General features: G+C 45.9%; 1 protein-coding gene across 1 annotated transcript in view; it reads right to left on the minus strand.

The window, feature by feature from the left end:
- Positions 1-1,893: 1,893 nt before the first annotated feature.
- Positions 1,894-24,404, minus strand: part of ARIH2 (ariadne RBR E3 ubiquitin protein ligase 2) — a 48,713-nt gene continuing 26,202 nt past the window's right edge. The window contains 13 exon segments of the mRNA XM_082704392.1: positions 1,894-2,373; positions 2,598-2,681; positions 3,952-4,020; positions 4,626-4,769; positions 5,583-5,734; positions 7,711-7,732; positions 7,823-7,873; positions 8,857-8,974; positions 10,882-10,991; positions 12,497-12,618; positions 13,680-13,830; positions 15,263-15,326; positions 19,147-19,214. Coding sequence (XP_082560518.1) covers positions 2,302-2,373; positions 2,598-2,681; positions 3,952-4,020; positions 4,626-4,769; positions 5,583-5,734; positions 7,711-7,732; positions 7,823-7,873; positions 8,857-8,974; positions 10,882-10,991; positions 12,497-12,618; positions 13,680-13,830; positions 15,263-15,326; positions 19,147-19,214 — 1,227 coding nt within the window. The 3' untranslated portion in view covers positions 1,894-2,301.

A 24,404-nucleotide genomic window follows, 5' to 3' on the forward strand; every position in this document is an offset into this window, starting at 1 on the left:
CAGGCAGGCAGAACAGAGGCCCCTGGGACCTTCACAGCTCTCTAGAGGAGGGAGCTGATCAGGAGGACGGCCCTCAATTGGTGCACATTGGCCAGAATCCCCTGGGGTGTTGGTTCAGGAGGTTACCTGGATCCTTGGAAGGAAGACTCTACACAATTTTATAATCAGAAACTTTATTTTGAATAAACCACTCAACATTGAGCAGATGACGTTGCCTCAACTTTTTCTTTGAAGAAAACAAAGATATTATGGTAAATTCATGAAAACACTGTGCCTTCCTTTATCTTCTATCCTTTGTAGGGCAGAACAATTCTGCCTGACCTTTCCCATCTTCCTGATGATGTTGGCCAAGGACAGCCCCTGGGGGCACAAACGGAAGCTCTCCACAAGTCAGGGGCTGCAGACTACAGTCTGGGTACCAGTGCACCATGTGGTAGCTGTGCAGGCCAAGAACTGCCCAGGATGTCCAAGGTGTGACATAAGGCACAGAGCTGCAACGCCTCTGCATGGCGGTGACACAGGAAGGACCCGACGGAGTGGGCAGCACAGACACCCAGCCCCAGGTCCTGTAGCAGGCCCGCTCCTCCTTCAGTGAGCTCCCCGCCATTCAATTCTGGGCTCATGTGCTGCACTCCTAACTTGTTCTCCCACTCCACCCCACAGTCCCTCCCTTGAGGAGGACAGGAAGAGACAAAGCCTGGGTTGGGACTGGAGGGGAGACAAGGAGCCTGCAGCCAGCCGTGTATCCCATGATCCCAAGAATTATAGCTGCCCTCTGTCTTCAAGAGTGATTCAGTTTACAGCTAACATGGTCCCTGGGAAACTGCTGACTGAGGTGAGAATGTCTGAGTATCAAGGGACTTCTCTGGAATATTCACAGACCTCCCAAGCAACTGTTCCAGGAGGTGAAGGAGGCCCTGTCGAGTACAGACAGCTCTGCCCACCTCAGAGTGGGGGCAATGAACCAAGCCACAAAAACTCCAGGTATCACAGATGTAACATTTAGAAGGCTCACAGAACCAGGTTCAGGACAGGCAGGACACCACACCAACCACCTGTTCCTTTGCACTCAACTGTGCAGAGAAGCTGGCCGTCTCCCCTGGCCAGCCCTTCCAGCATAGTAGCTGGGACCACAAATCCAGGACCCTCCTGGCCTCAGACTTCCAGACCCCTGAGAAGCCACTCTGGAGGAGGAGAACACACTCCTGATAACATGAAAAGCACTTGTGCAAACAAGGCCCCTGAGTCTGGAAGACCTGTGCCCTTGGGTGAGCCATGCTGAACTCTGACCCTGAAGTGCACCAGAGACAGTGTAGCAGCACAGCGTCAGGCACGCACAGCCGTGTGTGAACCTGGTTAGTTATATCACTGGAACACTGGCACAAAAGAAAGGACCAAGGTAAAATGAACTTATTTTGGGGAATAATTGCTTTTAAAAGTAGATCTCGATCTTTAGGAGACAAGAGGAAACACTGTGCTGAACTCATGTCCCCACCTATACCGTTATGGTCTCTGGCCTCAGTGGCCAGACCCAAAGAAACCTGGAAGAAAGATGAGGCCACACACAACGCCATCAGAGATGACGACACCCTATGACAAGGCCCCTTTCTGTATTATCTCCTCACTGCAGGGTAAGGCAGGTACACCCGACCACAAAGGGTCCCCAAGGACCAGGCAGAAGGCATGATGTGATTCCCTGCGCTCCATGCCCGTTACACAGGCCATCTCAATTCCCCACCGTCTGCCACCCACGCTTTTCCCTTGAGACACCAGTTGTGGCCAAACACAGGAGAATCTGGAAAACAGAGACCACCCTAGGGCCCTCTTGCTGGAGACATTCTGAGGCAGGGTGGGCAGGCAGCATGTTACATTCTAAGTAAAATAGCTAGAGGGTAAAACACTCCAATGCCAATTTATTTTTAAAAAGGGTTCTGTGTAATTCTATGGTTTGTCTTTTTTTTTTTTGTATAATTATACAACCTTTGAAAATTACATAAGTTGTAATGATCTAATACTATTAATAGTCATTCAGAAAAAACTTTCCCTCCCTCCCAACAACCATCCAGGGGGAATTAAAAGTCCTGAAAAGAGGCCAATTCAACATGGCCTCTACCCTGGTAGAAACAAAAAGCGAAAAGATGAGAAGAAAACAGAAATGGACTGTGTGTGGCCAGTGTCTGTTAGGAGTGGGGCCCGGGCTGTTGCCTGAGGTGGTGAAAGGCAGAGCCTGCAGCATGCAGTTCGGCAGCCGGGAGGCCTCGCAGCCACATCGTCCTCACTCCTGCGCGTCCGTGTCCCAGTCTAGGTGTCATGGAAGTCCTTCAGCAGGGTTCTCCTCCGCTGCTCTGCTATGTGCATCTGGTTCTCTAAGTCCTGCACCAGGGAAGCAAGATGATGCTTGCACCGCCCAGTCCCGAGTGCACGGAGCAGCCAAAGCCACACCCACCATGTCAGGGGCTTCAAGGGGACAAAGGCACTGCCCTTCCCACCCTTCCCTACAGAGCTTCTGGTCCACATGGTGACAACCCTGTCGCCTGCTAACAAGCCGGTCCTCCCAGACCTGCAACAGAGGCACCAAGAAGGAAGGAGACACTTACCCCTCTGTCATAGCTGTCTGCGCGCTCCACCTTCCATGACAGGTTCTCGATCTCAGCCTCCAGCTGAGCCTGCTGGTATTCAAACTGTATGGGCAGAGCAGGAGAGTCAAAAGGAGAGGGGCTGCAACCGGGCTAGGGCCTGCAGATGGAGGGGCAGACGCAGCACCTGAGGCTCGTATGAGCTACAGATAGCCCTGAGCCAGTCCTCAGAGAGCAGGGCTAGCTCCTATTGCCAGAGCCAGAATCCAGTCAAAAGGCTACCTGAAGAGCGCAGCCAGGCGGCAAGGCCACACTCACCCTCCAGCCCGAAAGAGAGGGGAAAAAGTTAAGCCACTGAAGACAGTATTCCCCACATACAGGCAACAGATGCTGCAAAAACAAGTCAAAATGGATATTCACAGACATGGGTGTTCACGGAGTACTTCCTTTTTCCAGCCTTTCTGGAAATCAAGTCTTAAAAATATTCAAACCATTCGACTTGGTAATTGTACATCCGCTGTACATTTATACACGAAGCGTTCCTCAACATCTTATAGTAATGAAAACAGCAACAACGAACGCCCGAACTGATGGGACGGCCATGTGATGAAACATTTATGCACAGTTTAAAAATGGTATTTAGTAGCCTGGTAAATAAGGACAGCGGCAATAATAAATGGTCATAACAACAAAATGGCAGGTATATAATTAACAGTAAGTGTAGAAATAATTTTAAAAGGCTGAAAAACGCTAACAGTGGCCATGTCTTTTTGGTGGGATTACGGATGATGCAAATGTTTTTCTGTTTTCCAACATTTAAACAATACATGCGAACTACTTTATCATCAGGGGACATGACCCATATCTAAGACAGAGAATTAAACAAAGATGTAAAAAAGCCCACTATAAATTAGGAACGTGCGAGCTGGGCGTCCTCCTAAAGCATGGGTGCCAGCCTCCCACGTGGCCACAGAGTGTCCTGTAACTACGGCCATTCAGGAGCTTTGGTGTATCTGCCTTGATATTACACAAAATGCCAGGGCCTGAAGTCTATTTTAAAGAAGTCTAAAGGAGAACTGAATTTTTTTTGAGAGAGAGAAAGAGAGTGAGCGAGCACATATGCACACAGGGGTGAAAGAGTGAATCTTAAGCAGGTGCCGTGCTGAGCGTGGAGCAGGGCTCAACCTCACCGCCCTGAGATCATAACCTGAGCCAAAACTAAGAGTTACCCAGGCGCCCTAGGAGAGCTACCTTTTAAAACGGACAGTTTTGCCCTCCCAACAACCCGGGTCTGGTCCCCACTCTCCTGGAAAGTACGGGTAGACAAGGGTGTCTCTGAAGCTCAAGGGCAGAGCACAGGACTGCCTGGCCTTACCAGCTTCTTCCTGGGTCCAGATTCCATGTAGTAGGCATATGGGTAAGTGTACTGCAGGGTGTACCGGCACTGGAACAGAAGAGAGAAGGCGCGTGCACGTGTGACCCAACCCGCACGCGTCCCTGGTGGCTTTCATGATTCTTACCCTACCACGCAAGTGAGCCTGGCTCTACAGGTACAGGCTTGAAAGAAATGACGCCAAACCAATCAAGGATGAACTGGGGGACAACATGGGAAAAGCTGAAACAGAAATGGTCACAGAACACATGGTTCCTTTTTCCAACTGTGATTTATCACCAGCAGCTGCCTCAATGGCTCTTCCCTCGAGTCGGACATCAGAGTCCACACATCTATCTCAACACTTGTCCAAAGATAATCTCTTAGTTTCTTCGGAGTGACCGTGGATAGGACAAAAGAAGAAGGGCTCTAGTTTCCCCTGCACTTCCCTCCCTGTGGCTGAGGTAGCGGAACTCTTCTTGGAAATCCCCTGGCAGCCAGCAGCAGGCTGGGTCCTCAGTGGGCACAGCCCAGAGAACTGTGGGCCCAGAAGCAGAAGCATACAAAGTGATACGAAGTGCTGGGCTCCCCTGCCCCCAAAACTGTCTCCCACCCTCCCATCCTCAGATGTCTGGGCCTGACAGGGCCAGGGATCAGAAGAGGGAGGGGGTACAGACCTTGGCCAAGAGCTTGGCAGCATTCTGTAGGTACTGCCAGTCGATCCATGTCCCCAGATTATTCATGACTCTCTCCTGAATCTTCTCATGAATCCGCTGATAGGTCTGTGCCTCCAGCTGCAAGCTCTTGTTGTGGTTTTCCCACTACAGGGCACAGAGAAAGGTGCGCAAGTCCAGATGGAAGTTCAGAACAGACACCTTGGTTGGCACAGCATAGCCAAAGCTTCATCTAACTTATGGGGACCGTGTGTCCTTGAGAGGGCAGGAGGAGGACTTTTTCTTCTTCTTTTTAACAATTTATTTATTTGGTAGAGAGGGTAGAGGGCATGCCCGCAGGGCAGGGTGGAGGGGCAGAGGGAAATGGAGAGAAGCAGACACCCTGCTAGGTGCAGAGCCCAATGTCAGCTGATCCCAGGACCCTGAGATCATAATCTGAGCCGAAATCACTAGTCGGCTGCGACCACGCCGCTCAGGTGCTCCAGGAAGGGGACTTCCTCAGACCATATACTGACCCTGTCCTAAGCAGCGCCTACCATTCAGATCACTCTACCATCTAGGGCAACAGGTCTTCAGCCCTGAGGACGAAACAAAGCTGGGTACCCACTGGTCTACTCTGCTTAGAAAGCAAATGCGCCATACTCTGTGGGCTTCTGAAGGGTCTTCCTAGGAGGAACTGTCCTCTAAATCTGCTTAAGATGGTACCAGATGTAAAAGACTACCTGATGCTCCCCTCATTGTCCTTCAACCCATGATTCAAAGAGCGCTCGCTATTGGTCATGGCTGCCCTGTGGAGCCCATAAGCCACATTTATGGAAGCATCACTCAGGCCCACTACAGGAGCTCCTCTCCCTGACTTCTGTGTGCATGTACCGCACACCAGTCCCTGGGAGTTCTCCCTCAGCACGCCAGTGGGAAAAAGCCCACTCATGAGGGGCAGTTTCCAGAGAAGACGCCTACCCTCTCAAAGTAGAACAAGTACTTCTTGAGGGCCTCCCTGGCCTGTGCCTGCTGGCTCTGGTTGACAATGTCGGGGTTCTCCTTGTACCGACTGCACTCATAATACTCGCTGCCATGGGTCTTCCAATCTCCTAGACACATCCAGCAGAAGTCTGCAAAGAATAGAAAATGAGGTATTTACACCCACAAGGTAAGCCGACATTCCTCCAACAGCAAAGCGGTGGGAAAGACAGATCCTGTGAAAGGGTAGAGGTGTGGGGGTTGTTACCTGCCCACAGCTTCCTATGGGTGCCTGTTTCCAGGAGGAATGTGCACCTCTCCTCTTTGACACATAACACTGTCCCTATAGCCCTTCCTTGCCACTAGGTACAACAGCCAGCAGATACTCGCTGTTCCATAAGCACATAAGCTTTGTACCTTCTTAACCCAACACGGGAGGGTGCTGACTGTGCAAGACCACTGGTGTGCTGTGTCAGGGCCATTGAGAGACGCAGAAACTTGTCCAGTGAGGCCCATCCGGCCATCCGGAACACAGGTTTGCCCTGACTACCTCCCACCCTCACAACGCCTGTCCTAAGAAGATTTTGTACAAAAATTAGGAATAAAGGCTTTCACCTATTTTGTCATTTCTTAAAAAAAGAACACTTCTATAAAACCAACAGCTACCCAATAGTTCCTACACAGAATTATGAGTCTGCTTCTACACTGAGGAAACCAAAAGATAAAAATAAAGATCGACCAAAAATAAAAAAAATCATAAAAAAAAAAAAAACCAAAAACCAAAAGCTCACCAAATATTAGAATTAAAAAAAAATAAAATAAATCCACCAAACATCCAACATTTACTGCGGTCTAATGGCAGGTGGCCAACCACAGTTCCGCTGATGGCCAGATCTCTAGCCTGTCTGATGTATATCCTATCTCTGACAAAGACCCCGACAGGGTTACGGTAAACCCTGTTTTCCAGGATTCAAGATGGTTCACTGACTTCTCCAAAGGACCTCTTATATAAAATCTGGGGAGGCTAAAGCCAAACTCAGAGACCCAGAATTCGTTCTCTTCTCCTGGGAACCTTCACCAAACAGCAGCAATACTGCAATCCCCTTAATCTTGCTGCTTGCTCCTGTCTTAAACACTACTGCAATGCTCAGGGTTACCTGTAGAGGTGGTCAAACTATACAGGAATGCAAGGGGTGGCGGCTAACTCTGGGTGTGAGGGATGGGAAGACTGGGGAGGGATACTCAGGGGACTTCCTGGGTACTAGGAGTATGATGGGTAGGTACCGGGGTGTTCACTTGCCATTTCTCTTTAAACCATATGCATGTCTTATGCACTGTCCTAAGTGGATGATACACGCCCCTCTCACTCAAACACAGAGTGGGATACCACTGAGGAAATATGCCACTACCCACAGCCTGACTTCATGCTATACTTCACTGTCACTGTTCCCTTCTAATTCCTTGTCATGTCCATTGTGATTATGGTGGGCTCTTGGGAAAACAGAGGAATACCATTAGATGAATCCTTACAAAGAGAAACCCTCAGGGCCTTCTGTTCAGCACTGAAGCTGCGATGTAGGAGACCTGTTTGTACATACTTTCTACTTGAACAAATGTCTTTACTGCATCTGACAGGAAGGAAAGCAAAGCCAACAGGTTCCATGTAATAAGCTACTCCTGATAAAGGCGATCTGAAAAGCTGTATCAAAAGCCCTTGTGGAAACTTTGTAAAACCTCAAAGGAAGACTCTTCTGTGACTCCCGCCAATAAAACAGCCTGTTCTGAAAGGTTATCTGTAAGGTAGCACAGATAAGCCCCAATTACTTACCTGCCTTGGCAAAAATAAAAAGAGCACGCTAAATCTTCTCGGATGACTGAGGATCATGAAGGTCTAAGAGTCATGCCAACTGTGACTTCTATCTGTGTCAGCAAGATGGCAGTGAGATTGTAAGAGCATCAGAAGAGATAGATAAAAGACTAAGAGCTGCTTTGGGCTGGGTACTGTTAAGTGACTGCGGCCGCCCTTTGTCACTTCACTACAAAAGCACTCACTAAACAAGCCGTGGAGGCCCAGCACAAGAAACGCAGACTGTGCCCCTGGGCCTCATGCACCACACCTGGAACTCACCGTGTTTACACTTGGAGCATTGCTGTCAGAGGGAAACAGAAGAGAACATGTTAAGGGAACGCTGACCAAAGGCTCCAAAGCACATATGCAAAGGGTACGGGCTTCTGCTCACCATGTGGTTGCAGCCTCCGTTCTTCTCAATGCAGATGTTGCACTTGGGACACTGAGGAGACAGAAGGGCGCCGTTAGGCTCACACACCACCAGGCTGGTTCTAAGACAAATTACACAAAGCTCCTGGCACCCGTGCCCAGTAGCTCATCGTGCGAGCCCTTCTGGGGAGGAGCATCTCACTTAAATGTGGCGGGTCGCTGAGGCTGGAACAGCAATTCAAGGAAATGAGGTCAGCACGTTTGGCTCTGAAACACTCCAAGCACTGGCTGAGCCCCACTAAGTCTTCCACCATCTGTCTCTGCCACGAGGCTGCTCAGATTAAGCACAGCTGAGTCAGCACAAAGCTGCCTGCTTGGGAAGAATGCCAAAGCAACACAAGCACTGCCCCCTGGACCAAGTCCTGTCAGCTTGCCTGGAAGCCTGCTCCTGCAAGAGGCCATGGGAGCAGCCACTAGCACTCACTTGCTCTCACTGAGAGATGCCCAACCTAGACAGCAATGCAGAGACCAGTGTGATGCTCTGCTCTCCCACGGCCACGAAGCAGACTGTTTAATGAGGTCATGGTCACGGCTGTGCTTTGAGTGCAGCAACTCAGCACATGACCAGCTCAGGGTAGGTGCTGAGTCACCCAGGGCTTGAGGGGCTGACGGCCATGTTTTCCCATGGGAAATTTCAGAGTGAGAACAGGGCATGCCTGGGCTTGCAGCAGAGCCTTGCTCTTTACTATATGTTGCGATCAACCACCTCTCTTCTAGGGCTGTTAAAGGCCAGAGGCACTCAAGAAACCCAGGTTTTTCTAATTAGTCACCCCATGGGTCAAACTTTTCCAGGTAGTTCAGCATTTTATTAAAAGAAATGCACCCAACACATACTATGATAGTCCACTGCAAACTCTGCCAAGTCTGGGCAAAGGTCTGCAGCCTCCAGCAAGGGCCCCGGGGCCCTGTTCTGCTCTCAAATGTCCAGCCTCCTGGGCGAGGCCCTAGGCAGCATTAAGGAGGGCAGGTCCATGACAGGTAAGATACAGTCCTTACGTCTTTAGTGTGAGCACTAATGTAGTTGGCTGTTTCAGAGTCGTCTGCACACTTCGTGAGCCATTTCCGGATTGTGGCGCAGTCTGTGGGGGCGTGATACATCTGACGACACTTGAAACTTAAAACCAGAAAAGAAAAACATTCAAATAATTGTTAGGTCAGGGTCCCATGTTTTTCCATTTTCCTTCTATCCAAGCCAACAGATCCTGAGTTAGAGTTTCTCAAAGAAGTCTCGTCATTTTTCAAGGCCTTTGAGATCCTTACTTACCTAGAACTATACTGAAATACTGTATGAATTTCTCTTCAATCAAAGCACTTCTAAGTCACACTCCTAATAAACCTCAATAAAATGCTTCTGTCTTGGGGCACCTGGGTGGCTCAGTGGGTTAAGCCGCTGCCTTTGGCTCAGGTCATGATCTCAGGGTCCTGGGATCGAGTCCCGCATCGGGCTCTCTGCTTGGCAGGGAGCCTGCTTCCTCCTCTCTCTCTCTCTGCCTGCCTCTCCATCTACTTGTGATTTCTCTCTGTCAAATAAATAAATAAAATCTTTAAAAAAAAAAAATGCTTCTGTCTTAAATATCCTGTGCGGTGTCAATTCTCCCTTAAAGGATGTGAAATTCAGAGTTCAGCTTCTCAAAGGGCATGGTGGGGTTCTTTGAGATGGATAACTAAGTTGGGATCCAAGGCAGAACCAAGATCAACTTTTTTGCGAGCCCTGACTCAGCTCCCAGTCAGATGTGCACAAGATATACACACGACAGAACCCGTTCAGTCGGCAGGGCCATGATACACCTGACAATGCCTGAAGCTTAAAATCAGAAAAGAAAGCACTCCAACACTTGCCTGGCTAGGTTTCCATGTTTTTAATTTCCCTTTTGTCCAAGCTAACACAATGTCTGGACAGTAAATGCATGAAGGCAAACCGTCTAACCCATGCCCCAGGGAAAGAAGTTTATAATGTGGGACACGGGCGTGTCTTTGGCTCAGGTCATAATCTCAGGGTCCTGGGAAGCTCTCTGTTCAGTGGGAAGCCTGCTCCTCCCTCTCCCTCCACATGTGCTGTCTCTGTCGAATAAATAAAATCTTTAAAAAATAATAATAAAGTGCGATACAAAGGATGGAGAGCAACTACATTAGTGGTTTGTGTTTTGTTTTAAGGTAAGCTCCATGCCTAGCATGGATCCCAACATGGGGCTTGAACTCACGACCCTGACGTCAAGACAACAGATGAAATCAAAAGTTAGACACTTAACTGACTGACCCACCAAGGAATGCTAGTGGTTCTTAATCTTTGGTGAGCCCCAGAGTCCCTCAACAATGTTTTGAAAGGCAAGAACACATGCACACACACTAATTTTCCACATAGTTTCTCTGAAGCCCCACCATGAATCATCTTAGGGAGGCATGATTAGAGAGAGACATAGAAGTGGACCTAAGTTATGGCTCTGCCATTGCCCTGCATCTACATTTCCACCCTATAACATAAGGGCAATAGTACCAATTGTACACAGTTGTGACAACGTATGTAAAGTGATCAGAATTATGTCTTCCCCAAGGTAAGTCTTCAGTACACTTTAGCTATACCTCCACCTACTGAATGGAGTAAACCCCAGACATAAACTACCTTTATGAATTATAGTGTTATAAAATCAGCCTACAAAGGCCAAGATGGAGAAAGATTCAAACACTGAAGGTTGTAGCTTTCAAACACAGTAACACACGATTATCTGTGCAGGCAAATACAAACCCACACAGACACATCTCAGTGCCATGAGTCTCATAATAAAAACCATAGCACATTTTCTGAGAATCTATGCCACTCTTGTTTCTGGACTGAGCATGATGAAACATCCTGTGGAACGTGAGATGCTGGGTATATACCTGGCCCACTTGGAGCAGAGCTGCTGGGTTAGGCTCACAGACCCTGTCCTTTCTCAGACCCACCCTCACCCACAGCAATGGCAGTTGTGCTTCGGAGGACAAGGCAGAAGCCCAGGGATGCTCAGTGCCCGCACTCACTCTTACCAGAACACCTCGTTGCACCGATTGCACTGTACTCGGCGAGCTCTAGGCTCCTGTACCCGAATAACCATGGGGCAGTCTGCACCAGGGCACAGCTGGAGCTGGTAATGACTCTGTGAACACACCAAGGAGAAACAATGAGGACATCCCCTAGTAACTGCTTCCACATCAGACTTCCCTGAGAGCGCAAACACCTTCTGTCCTTCCAGCCGATGACTTCTATCAAGGGGCTATAGGAATTCAGGAAGCATGTCACAAAGAACAGCATTAGGCAGGCAGATATTGAAGACATAAGAATATTTAGCTAAAACTAGGCAGCAACTCACTAGAATGATCTAAAGCTAGATTATCATATAAAACTGTGTCTGTGAGATGAAAGTGCACAGGCACCAAGGTCTGGAAAGGAACATAGCCTAGGGAGCTGTGCATCTGAAAGTATTATTCCTAAGTGACATAAGATGGAGAAAGACAACCACGGTATGATTTCACTTCTATGCAGAATCTAAAAAAAAAAAAAAATTAACAAAACTCAAAGATACAGAGAACAGAAGAGGAAGGGGGAATAGGGTGTGTGAAATGGGTGAAGGGGTTCAATTATATGGTTAGAAGGAACTAGATTTACTTTGGTGATCACTTTGTAGCATATACAAATACTGAGTTATTATGTTGTATCCCTGAAACCAATATAATGTTACACACCAATTTTGCCTAAAAACAAAAACAAAAGCTCTGAGAGGCTCAATGATCCTCATGCATGTACCAAAGGCGGCAAATAGCAAAGGGCACAAGGCATTGTTTATCCCAAGCCCATGCACGAGAAGACCCTGCCTGTCAGTCAATCTTGTCAGCTCAGGCACAAGCAGCAAAATGATGAAAACTATGCTGCACTGAGGCTGCAAGCCCGAGCCGAGCCTGAGCCCAGAGGAGGGAAGGAAATCCCAAACTGACCATGCTGGAATCCCGAACAAGTTTTCAAAGTGCACAAGAAGCAATACCCCTTCAGGAGGCCTGGGTGGCTCAGTGGGTTAAAGCCTCTGCCTTCAGCTTGGGTCGTGATCCCAGAGTCCTGGGATCGAGCCCCACATCGGACTCTCTGCTCAGCGGGGAGCCTGCTTCCCACCCCACCCCCGCCTGCCTGTCTGCCTACTTGTGATCTCTGTCAAATAAATAGATAAATAAATCTTTTAAAAAAAACCCAATATCCCTTCCCTGTGCTTTATCATCACCCAGTGAACCAAATGCAACAGCAGCTCCTGAGACAGCCCTGACTCATATTCATCCCCTGACATACAACAGTTTGTTTAAGCAACTGTGTGGAAGGGGAGGAGGCCTGACCAACCATTCTACCAGAGAAAACCAAGACTTGGGGTCAAATCAAGGGTGGAAGGCTACACAGCGAGGACTAACAGACCTGGGATTCACATCACTGTCAGCCTGACTCCAGGCCCTGTGCTCCTCACTACCACTCTAGTGGTTTCTCCATTTTGTAAAAACCACGGAGCTCTTTCTTCACATTGGAGCACCGAATGGCCGCCTCATCTACAAAGTGACTGTGGTGAGCATGAGATGCAAGGTAGGCCCAGGAAGACAGATGTGCAAAGATAGGGGCTGGTCATACCTCCACGTAGTCCCTAAAGAGGTAGCGCCTGTATTTGTCTCTCAATTCTTCATTGGGCAGCAATGGAAACACAAAGTCCTCTGGTGTTCGGAGTGGACAGTCCTGAGCCATGCAAGAGACTCCTGTTGAACAAAACAACATGACAGATAACTGCACTGCAGAAGACACGATGGTAATGTATTTCCCTTCACCCAACAAATTCAGATTCTATATAGGAAATCCTTGAAGCCACAGAATTTATTTTAAAAAGAGAGAGAGGGGGGCGCCTGGGTGGCTCAGTGGGTTAAGCCTCTGCCTTTGGCTTAGGTCATGGTCTCAGGGTCCTGGGATTGAGCCCCGCATCGGGCCCTCTGCTCAGCAGGGAGCCTACTTCCCCTCTCTTTCTGCCTGCCTCTCTGCCTACTTGTGACCTGTCAAATAAATAAATAAATAAATAATCTTAAAAAAAAAGAGAGAGAGACAAATTAATGTATTTGCAGTGACACAACTAAAATTTATCTCAAATTCCATATATACCACAAACAGCACCACTAAAAAAGCAGTATCATCTAAAAAAATCTTTTATGGTTCTCAGCTGGTAGAGTAGGCGACTCCTGATGTTGGGGATGTGAGTTCAAGACCCCCATGGAATGCAGAGGTTAATCTTTAAAAATCCTATATGGTTCTTGACTAACAATTTTGTTTTGTGATATTTAATATTACGTGCAAGTGACCACCACCCAACACAATGAGATTCTGCAGATACCGTTAGGGGGATGCTAATTGAGTTCTGATGCCATCAAAGTCATAGTACAAAAAACCACTCCCATAACCAGTCGCCAAACCTGATTTGTGTTATGCTACCTAAATAGCAGGATTCTCTGAGGGTTTCTGAGTTATGGCTCCCACTTGGGGCATCAAGATGTGGTAGGCAGCTTAAAGGAGAGTTCTCCCAAAAGTTCACCTTGCACACACACCAACATTCACACATATGCCCAAATAATAGCCTTAATCCTCTCAATCCTCAGGACTAGGGAAAATCGTGCCACTGTGCAGCCTGATGTTTTTAGAAACTAATGGTTCTGACAGTAAAAACCCTTATCAGGCTCAGAAGAAAACATGCAGCTGACCTGAGTACCTGCAAGGGCAAAGCGGAAGATAAATACTTCATGGCAGCCTTTTACAAATTCTGCCGCAGACTCACCCACACCCACGCCGTCCTTGACAAGTACTGAGCAGTGCTGCTCCCAGCAGCTACGGCAAAACTGGTGCTGACAGGCCAGAGAAAGTAGGTTTTCCTTGCGCACAAACTGCATACACACTGCGCAGTGGTGAGGGGGGTGGGCCGTGGGAACCTGAGGAGAAACAGAGTCAACTGAGTGAAGAGGAGCCTTCAGATCCTAGGAGACCACAGGGGCGCCTGACGCAGCTAGGTGCATGGGAGGCGAGCCTGACCCTGCAACACGTGTCAGAACTCAACTGCAGTGTGTGGGCTCTGTGGGTCCCACAAGTTTTAACAGAAAGCACCAGTCAGGAAGGCTTCCTGAAGGTGGCACATGAGCTGGGCTTGTATAATCACTAGGATTGAGAGAGGCAGAGGAAGGCTGAAAGGAGAACTTACAGTAGTTTATAATGTCAGGCTGAAAAACTCTGGATTTCCAAATTGCCAAGGTATTTAAAGGTCATTCAATCCAACTTCTGCTTTCAGAGGCCACTGGGTTTCTTTTACAAACCGCACCATTAGGTGCACAAAGCTCCCACTACAGAGGTTCTCAGAGACTGAGCTGAGCATGTGAAGCTTCTAGCAAACCCAAACAGCAGGTTTACTTATCAAAGACAGTGCTTTTCCCACACAGATATGCCCGAAACACAAAGCTTCATGGTTTTTACTAACTCACAACTCATCCTTAACACACTGCAAGATATCACATACAATTAACCTAGAGGGATGAGGAAGGCCTAGGGAAGAAACCTTACAGGATGTGGGCAAATAGCTGCAAAGCTTGAACTCCAGAATCCATGCCGTGCTACAAGAACCAGCAAAGACAATGCGGGACCCCTGGCCCAAGCCACAAACTGATGGAGAAGTCCACTATAGGTTTACATTAGGTTCTGGTTAGTTCACTGGGAATACAAAATGCAACTGGAGGAAAAAGGCTGTATTCTCATGTTTATCCAAAATGCTTCTGGAAATTTTCTCCTAAGAGCTACAGAAGTTGTGTGCTAATTTGAACCCTGATTCTCCCTCCAAAAGAGCGCTTTCGACATGGCCTTCACTCACGTGACAAATGTTTGTCAAACTCCTAAATACAAAGGACATTGCCATGCATTGTAAGATACGGTTCCTAACTATAAAGCACACAGTCTGGGAGGGGAGCTGAGAAAGATGAGTGAATCGCCACATCATGCAGGTAAAGGTTTCAAGACATGACTAGAGGTGTTCGGAGAGAAGAGATCACAGGCTTTGTGAGAGGTGGGTCTTTAAAGATGAGTTCCATTCCCACAGCAAAGATGGGGACAGGATAGGCCAGCAGGACTGGAGTACAGGCTGTGTGTAAGTGTAAAGAGGAAGGTGAGGCTGGAGAAGGCCCCAGGACTGGCAATGATTTATTCTTCATCCATGAGGAAACTCTTTAAAATGGAAACGGAAGATTTAGGCCCATACTGGAACAAAAATCTCAAGCATGTTGTACTATAAACAAAGCAAGATGGTTCTCACTAACACCATAAGCCACAGCAAGAGCCATGTGTGTCAGGAGAAGCCTTGCTCAAGTGGGAGACACTCACATGTTTTGAGGGACTAGGCTGAACTCGAGCCTCAACGAGCAGCTGAGCAGAGTTAGACTTGTATCTACGAAACAAAAAAGCAGAAATAAAGGGATTCAGAAACAGACAAACATTTTAACCTCTGAATAAAACCAGATGAGACCAACAAGTGCTATGGTTACACTTAAGTGCCTTTGTCTCTACTTACCTTCTGACAGTATCAAGCTTCCTTTTACCTTAAATACTTTTCTCTCTCTCAGCTTTTTATTTTATTTTATATATTTTTAGAAAGACCTTATTTATTCATTTGACAGAAAGAGAGAAAGAGAGCAAGCACATAAGTAAAGGGAGCAGCAAGGGGAGAGGGAAAAGCAGGCTCAATCCAAGTACTCTGGGATCATGACCAGAGTTGAAGGCAGACACTTAACCAATTAAGCTACCCAGGAGCCCCATCTTTTTCAATTTTTTTAGCCCTCAACTGGTATGAGAGTAATAACCCTGATTCAAAGACACCAAACTGTAGGAAAAATACTTACGAAGTCTGAAGTCTGTTTTCAACTCCTTTCCGGAAATATTGCTATCTTCAGAATAGGGAAGACTATCTTAAGACAAAGAAAATGCAGGGGCACCTGGCTGGCTCAGTTGGTGGAGCATATGACTGTTGATCTGGGGGTTGTGGGTCCAAGCCCCATGTTGGGTGTACAGATTACTCAAATAAAAACTTTAAAAAATGCAAAGCATAAAGAAAAACTCTGACAAATTATATTACATTTAAGAAGTTCAGTTCATCAGAACACACCATAAAGTGAAAAGCCAGGCTATAAATGGAAGATAATTCAATACATATATAATTGGCAAAAGACCAATATTCAGAATAAGTAAAAAGAAAACTTCCTCCAAGTCCATTTGAAAAGACAAAATAACAATAAAAATGGGCAAAGACAGAACAAGCATTTCGCAGAAAAGAAACCACGAATGCCCCTTAACATGAAACATACTAATCTAGGACACAATTATATGTCATTTATATCCACCAGACTGCAAAACTTCAACTCTGTCAGTATCAGGAACACTCATATACCACTGGTGGGCATGTAACACAGTACAATCACTTCGGAACATTTTGCCAGTTAGTAAAGCTAAGGAACAGATATCTTCACTTTCTATACTCAACAGTAGGAAAACTTATGACACTAGGAGTCACGCACAAGTTTTCAGAGCTGCATTACTTGTAATAGCAAAAAACTAGAAGTCACAATTTTTTCTTTTTTTTAAGATTTTATTTATTTCTCAGAGAGAGAGACACACACACACAAGCAGGGAGAGCAGCAGGCAGAGGGAGAAGGAGACTCCTGGCTGAGCAGGAAGTCCAATGCGGGACTCAATCTCAGGACCCTGAGATCATGACCTGATCCGAAGGCAGACACTTGACCAACTAAGCCACCCAGGCATCCCTCACAAATGGTTTTTGACAGGAATATGGACAGGATGTCATAAAATGCAGCCTTGTTTTAAAAACTGAAGAACACATACAGTATGATTCCATGTCTATAAAGTTCTAAAAACATACAAAACTAGGGGTGCTGGGGTGGCTCAGCCAATTAAGCATCCAACTCTTGATCCCGGTTCAGGTCCTGATCTCAATGGTCCTGAGTTCAAGCCCAGTGCTAGGCTCCATGGAGACTACTTAAAAAAACAAAAACACAAAACCACACGAAACTAAAGGTTATATAATTTAAGAATAACTGAGAAGGGATGCCTTCTCAGGTGGCTGAGAAGGTGGCTCATTTGTTTAAGTGTCTGCCTTTGGCTCAGATCATGATCCCAGGGTCCTAGGATTGAGCCCTGCATCAGGCTCCCTGCTAAGCAGGGAGCCTGCTTCTCTCTCTCCCTCTATTGCTCCTCTTGCTTGTTCTCTCTCTCTCTCTCTCCCCACCCCCTGTCAAATAAATAAATAAAATCTTAAAAAAATAAATAAATAAACAAGAAAATGATCAATACCCAATTCAAGATACTGGTTGCTTTGGAGAGGAAGGAAGGGGGTGTGGCCAGGCGGACACTGCCATCAGAGGCTTCTAAGTAAAGATCAGAGGGTTTCTTATTTTGGGCGGACACTTAAGTATTTTTACCTTATCATTCCTTAACCTACACACATCACACATGTGTGTACACATACATATATTTTTGAAAAAGAAACAATAAAAACTTAATTCCTTTCTGGAATGAGGTATGGCATACATACATTTAAAAATAAAACCAGGAGTGCCTGGTGACTCAGTAGGTTAAGTATCTGACTCTGATCTTTAGAGTCCCACATTAGGCTCCATGGGGAGTCTCCTTGGATTCTTTCCCTCTCCCTCTGTCCCCACCCTGCTCACACACACTCTCACTCTAAAATAAATAAATATATAAAGCTTAAAAAATAATAAAAATAAAAACAATTATTATGTGGCAATCAAAGTAGCACACAAAGCCCAGGAAAACACATTACCCAGAATCCAGGAATTTGAGCAGGGAAAAACGTCTCCTACACATGACTTCCTTATTCCACCTAGTCAAAATGCCTCCTTCCTCTGCTTTTATTCCTACTTTCTCACACCATATTCTTACTATCTTCAGCCATCTTGTCCATTCCCATGTTAGGCTACAGAGTTTGAACAGCGAGAGATACCCCACTGCTGGAACCTACATAGATTCAGAATTCTGGGTAGTAGAAACAGCAGTGCAGACAGTGAAAGAAAGTTCACTTGAAAGTCTATCTAAATGTATTCAGCTCTGGGGGATAGAGAGTGAGAGAGTGTAGTCAGTGAAATCACAAGCGCACTTGCTCCTTCCCGAGAGGGCTGAGCCGCTCCAGCAGGTACAGCCATCCCAGTTATGTCGTAGCCTGGAGAAGGAGAGGCAGGACCTTCCTCTGCAGATAAACAGATCACGCCATACAAAGGAAGACTCACAGGTGTGTGAAAGGGCAGGGACAGGACCAGTGATTCCAACTAGTGACAATTTTGTTCTCCAGGGGTTACTTGGAAACATTTTTTATTTCAAAGGCTTGGGGTGTGAACTTCAGTGTCCCAAATTACTATGGAGGTTGGGCACCTTTTCATGTTAATGGCTGTTTGTGCTTTCTTTTGTGTGAAATGCTTGTTCTGTCTTTTGCTCATTTTTTATTGTTATTTTGTCTTTTCAAATGGATTTTGCCAGAGATTCTGCCAAACCTCTTACAAGTCACAGAACAGTGCCCCCACAACAAAGAATTATCTAACCCTAAATGGCATGGATGTCGAGGGTGAGAAACCCTACTCTAGACAGAAGCACACGCCTCTGCAGGCAGGGCACCGGGACTCCTCCCAAGAAGGGGCAGCAGGAAGAGGAACCCCTCCTCCTGACCACTCCCAAGACATCTTGAGACTCTAAGGTCTATGCCTCAAGAGGTCTAGCTCTGGTGGTAAGCTGGCCTATCTTTTCTGAAGAACACTTGCCAACATCTCCATTTGCTTCTTTTGGATTCAAAAGAATGTTTCATTTCTCACTTGATATATCCAAAAGAAACAAATGGAGATGTTGGCAAATGTTATATAGAAGGGCACTGATTACAAATTCACAATGGCATTAAAAAATCGAACTAATTTCACTGACAACAGGGGTTTGGAAAAAGCATGGGACGTCTACGTGATGAAATACTGAGCCAGCAATAAAACTGAGATAGAAAGAATATGATGCAGTCATGGGAAAATGTTTGCCAGGTATTGAGAGAAAAAAGGATATTCAATATGATCCAATGTTTTAAATATATAATATGCACATTGTAAGTATACTCCAAAACATCAACAATAATCACTACTGCGTAGATGGGCAGAGAAAGAGGCTATGGGCAATGCCACCTCTCTTCCCCCAAAATACCTTACCTGTCCAATATCTCTGCAACTTGCCAGTGGAAATTAACTAATATAAGTTTAGCAACTGAATGAGATACCTAGAAAGAAGAAAGGGGAAAAAAAATCAAATTACAACTGTTGTTTCTTTCGGAGAACTCCATATTTTGAGAAGTGCATGCATTCATGTCTACGGCAGGCCCAGGTTTGATTTCCAAATTCTTCCTCTTGGTTCTCTGCTTCATTTTTTAAATTCAGACTCTTATGGGACGCCTGGGTGGCTCAATGGGTTAAAGCCTCTGCCTTCGGCTCAGGTCATGATCTCAGGGTACTGGGATCGAGCCCCACACTGGGCTCTCTGCTCAGCAGGAAGCCTGCTTCCTCCTCCTCTCTCTCTGCCTGCCTCTCTGCCTACTTGTGATCTCTGTCTGTCAAATAAATAAATAAAATCTTAAAAAAAAAAAAAAAGGACTCTTATAATCTTAGTGATAATATTAATATAATCTTTCCTGGATCTCTTTGACTTTTTAAATTTTCATTAATGACACTTCTAAGAAATTAGTCTGATTTGAAGCTGAAGTAAAAACACCCTGTTATAGTAACAACCCACCATTTGACTGAAGCAGAAGAGCTGTGTGTTCCCTGATGTGGCCTATGTTCCCTCAAGCTGCTGTAGGAGGTCACACATGGAAAGTGCACCTCTAATTAGGCCTGTCACTTGCAAAAAATCTTCAGGCTTGCACTTCTTGTATAAATCCAGCAAATCAACAAAACACCCCTGCTTAAAATCTCCAAATTCCTGGCAACCAATGAGCCCCGATCACAAGTATGATTTAAAAGCCTATGGACAGCTTTTGTGGCCCCTACATTTTTTTTTGTGGCCCCTACATTTTAAAGCACTCTGGTTGTGGCTATCAAAGAGCCCCAGAAGGTGCTCTGAGCTAGCAATTCTACTTTTGTAAATTTTTCTGAGGAAATCATAAAAGATATGTATACAGCAGTGTTTTGCAAGAGTAAAAAATTAAAAATAATCTAAATGTCCAACAAAAAGGAACTAGGTAAATAATGTATGACAGATCCATGCAATGATTTAGTATGCAGTCATTGAAAAGGATGTTACAGAAATAAGTTATTGACATAAGAAGTTCACATTTTAATTTAGGGCAAAGAAGCCAGTAGTAAGACAGCAGGTACGTGTTATAGTCACAGTATCTTGGTTAATAGGTAAAGCAGACTAGTGCACCTGGGTGGCTCAATCAGTTAAGCATCTTACTCTTGAATTCAGCTCAGGTCATGATCTCAGGGTTATGAGATAGAACCCTGTGTCTGGCTCTGCACTGAATGGAAAGCCTGCTTGGGATTCTTCCCCCGCACCCCCCCGCCCCTCCCCAGCTCACGCATGCTCATGCTTGCTCGCTCTCACTCTCTCTTGCTAAAAAAAGGGGGTGGGGAGGGGAAGAGGACTAGTTACAGAAAGGAACACCCTGAGGTTGTCAAGACTAGCGTAGGGCCACAGAAGATACGGTTGTGTTTGGAGGTCTAAATCAGGCTTTCTAGAGAGAGCAGCGCGGAGCACGAGGTGCTACTGAATCAAGGAGAAACAAGGAGCACACTTCAGACCAGAAAGCCAAGAGGACACGCAGAACCCTGGTCCTCTGCCCCACTGGACTGAGTCTTTACACAGAAGCTACCAAGGAACCATAAGGCAGCTGGTCCACAGGTAAGAACTGCAGAGGGAAAGACACAGTGACCAACATGTAATCCCTGGCCCTAGAGCTCAAGTCACTCCTGAAAGGAAACAGGAGCATACGTGCTAAACAAGGACATGTCCCAGTGTATACTCAGCATTAGACACTATGTCAAAGTGCAGTGAGTGAATGCCTTTTTGTCCTACAGCCCAGGTACATCTTGAGAAAACCAAGTTCTCAAGATAGCGCATTTCACTAAAGGTGGGGGTCTCCACGTCCCTTCCACGCAAGGTAACAGCCACCTGACTCATACATGTTGCTATAGTATTTTCCTGTTGAGGACCATAGAGACTTTAGGTCTCAGATTCCTGAATTGTAACTGACATTTCTTCTAACTGTAGCCATAACAAAGGTATTTATCTATAGCAAACCACTATCACAAAATGAAAACAGAAACAAACATATGGCTTAAAGTTAAGTAACTGCTTTGAATATAGCTTCTGACTATGATTAAAAAAAAAAAAACAACAAAAAACACAACTGCTAGTGATGCTGTTTTGGATGACCTCCTAACAGAGTCTTTTCTATCACCTCTTACCTAATGGGGCCCAATCAGTCCTACACCATTTTCTGTCCTGACTTCTAAATGTCCTGGCATATTGTGGCTATTAGGTCTTGACAAAGGCACCTAACTACCCAGAGTCCTCACCATGTCCAGCAGCTACCCCTACCTTCTCACCACAGATGGCTTGGGTGGAGCCTGGGAGCTAAAAACAGGTGTTAGGCTGCTTCTCACAGATCCACAGAGCCTAGAACTGGACTGGACAGAGGGTGACCACTCAACAGATGCCAATCATTAAGTGACATCATGTCTTTAATCCGTGGATTTTCAAAATGGAACTCAACTTTTCTTAGGAAACAGAATTTTAGCACTCTACCTAGTCTGATCCTTTGATCTGAATAGCACTTAACAGCAGCAACAAAACCTCCGAATTCGCACACCACATGCAACCCACCTATGCAAAACACGACCCTCTGTTGAGACAGAAATTTTATTAATGACTGCAAGTCCACTAATGACCAACTGAGAGTATCCTAGCAGAGTTGAGTTTTGGTGAGAGGAGATTATGTGAAGAGAGGGTACATCTAGCACTTCATGAAACTGATAGTGGAGTGATACGAATCTCTTCTTCCCCACAGCCAAGAATACATCAATACATACAAGATAAGAGGCACACGTTTGTCAGCCATATGCACCTCCCACCAGCCTTCTGCAGGAAGTGCTACTGTGATCCCCACATCACAGATGGAGGTGTGAAAATGGCCCATATTATGTCCACAGTATATCACTGAAAATCAGGGACTTTCCTTCAATAATCCATTATAAACCTGAAGGAACTCAGAGACCATTAATTTAAGCAAAATGCAATATGAATGCAGTGTGACTGTGCCTTGCCCTATAGTAGCAACATAGAATCTACAGGGAAGTGAGGTTCTAAGAGGCTCTCCAGCAAAAACAGCACAGGGGTAGAGGAAGAGGACCTAGAAGAATTTATGCTAAAAGTAGCAGACCCATGGGACACCTGGGTGGCTCAGTCATTAAGTGTCTGCCATCTGCCTTGGGCTCAGGCGATGCATGATCCCAGGGTCCTGGGATCCAGTTTCACATCTGGCTCCTGCCTCTGCCCCTCTCCCTGCTAGAGCTTGTGCTCCATGCGCTGAAAAATAAATAAATAAATAAAATCTTTTTTAAAAATTAAAAAAAAGAGGGGGCACCCGGGTGTCTCAGTGGGTTAAAGTCTCTGCCTTCGGCTCAGGTCATGATCCCAGGGTCCTGGGATTGAGCCCCGCCTTGGGACTCTCAGCTTGGCACCCCCCCTCCCACTGCCTGCCTCTCTGCATACTTGTGATCTCTGTCAAATAAATAAAAATCTTTAAAAAAAAAAAAAAGTAAAAAAAACGTAGTCCCAGCAGGGAGGCCACCTCATCCTTGATTTGGGGTCACAAGAGAGAACTGGGGACGCCTGGGTGGCTCAGTCAGTTGAGCATCTGCCTTGGCTTGGGTCATGATCCCAGGATCCTGGGATTGAGTCCCACATCCAGCTCCCTGCTCAGGGGCGATCCTGCTTCTCCCTCTGCCCTCCCTTCCTCCTGCTCGAGCTCAGGCAAGAGCTCTCTCTTTCTCTCTCTCACAAAAATAAATAAAATCTTAAACAGAACAGACTGTACACATGTCCCAGTAGTATCTGAGGAAGCAAACACGGTGATTTGGGGGCAGAAAAAGATGTGTGGGGGGTGCAGGGGTGCCAATATTTAAGTCTTCCACAAGAGGGCCAGAACAAACCTTGGGGATGATATTAAAGCATTAAAAATAAAAATTTATCTTTCTCAAAGTGCAAACAGCTGAACGCTCTCAAGAAAGAATTTCCTGAGTATTCACACCATTACTATTTGATGCTCACAGGGCTCAGCAATCCACTCTGAATCTATTAGAGTCAATAGTTCACAGCTGGGGAGTCTTCCATTCTTCTGTACGTTTTCAATTGTGGAGAACAGAATCTTTTAGTAGAATCAAGATGAATCTTTGCTGGACTGTTTTGCTCAAGAAATGAACAACCTATCAGTACTACTGTCTGGATCTCTCCAGTCTATATCCCTCAGGAATACCTTCCTGAAACCCTGATGTAAAAGTAATAATACTAAACAGCTCTTACAGAGCTCTCACATCCGGCCAAGATCAGCTCCCACCCTGTTTAAAACCCATTAGTGTTTTCCAGTACTGATGAGACAAACCTTAAGCCCTTAGTGGAAGAGTTATCATCAGAACCACTGTGCCCTGGAGTCCAGCATTAGACCAAATGATACTAGCACCCCATACACTCAGCCAACTATTCTCTACCAAGGATGCCCTTTTTTGTAGCAAATAGTTGGAAATTAAAGAACATACTTCTGGGGGTGCCTGGGTGGCTCAGCGGGTTAAGCCTCTGCCTTCAGCTCAGGTCATGATCTCAGGTCCTAGGATTGAGCCCCACATCGGGCTCTCTGCTCAGCAGGGAGCCTGCTTCCCCCCTCTCTGCCTGCCTCTCTGCCTAATTGTGATCTCTCTGTCAAATAAATAAAATCTTAAAAAAAAAAAAAAAAAGAACATATTACTGTAGAACCTATGTGTCACAGAAGAAATCACAAGAGAAATTAGAAAATGTTTTGAGCTACATGATAATGAAAATACCACAGTAAGAACTGGGTGAGATCCTGCTAACATGATGCCAGAGGGTAATTTATAACTGTAAATGTTTATACTATGAAAAAAATATAAAAATCAATGACATCAAGTCCCCTTAAGAAACTAGAAAAAGACCATACAAATAAATCTTTAAAAAGGGGGGCCACCTGGATAGCTCAGTCAGTTAAGTGTCCAACTCTTGGTTTCAGCTCAGGTCGTGATTTTGGGATCAAGCCCCATGTTGGGTTCTGAGCTCAGCAAGGAGTCTACTTGAGGATTCTCTCCTCCTGCTCTGCCCTGCCCCTCCCCGCCCCATCCCCAAAACAGGTGCGAGAGCTCTTGCATATAAATAAAATCTTATTTTTTAAAAAGATTTTATT

Source organism: Mustela nivalis, assembly GCF_964662115.1.
Source record: "Mustela nivalis genome assembly, chromosome: 1".
NCBI classification, from domain to species: Eukaryota; Metazoa; Chordata; class Mammalia; order Carnivora; family Mustelidae; genus Mustela; species Mustela nivalis.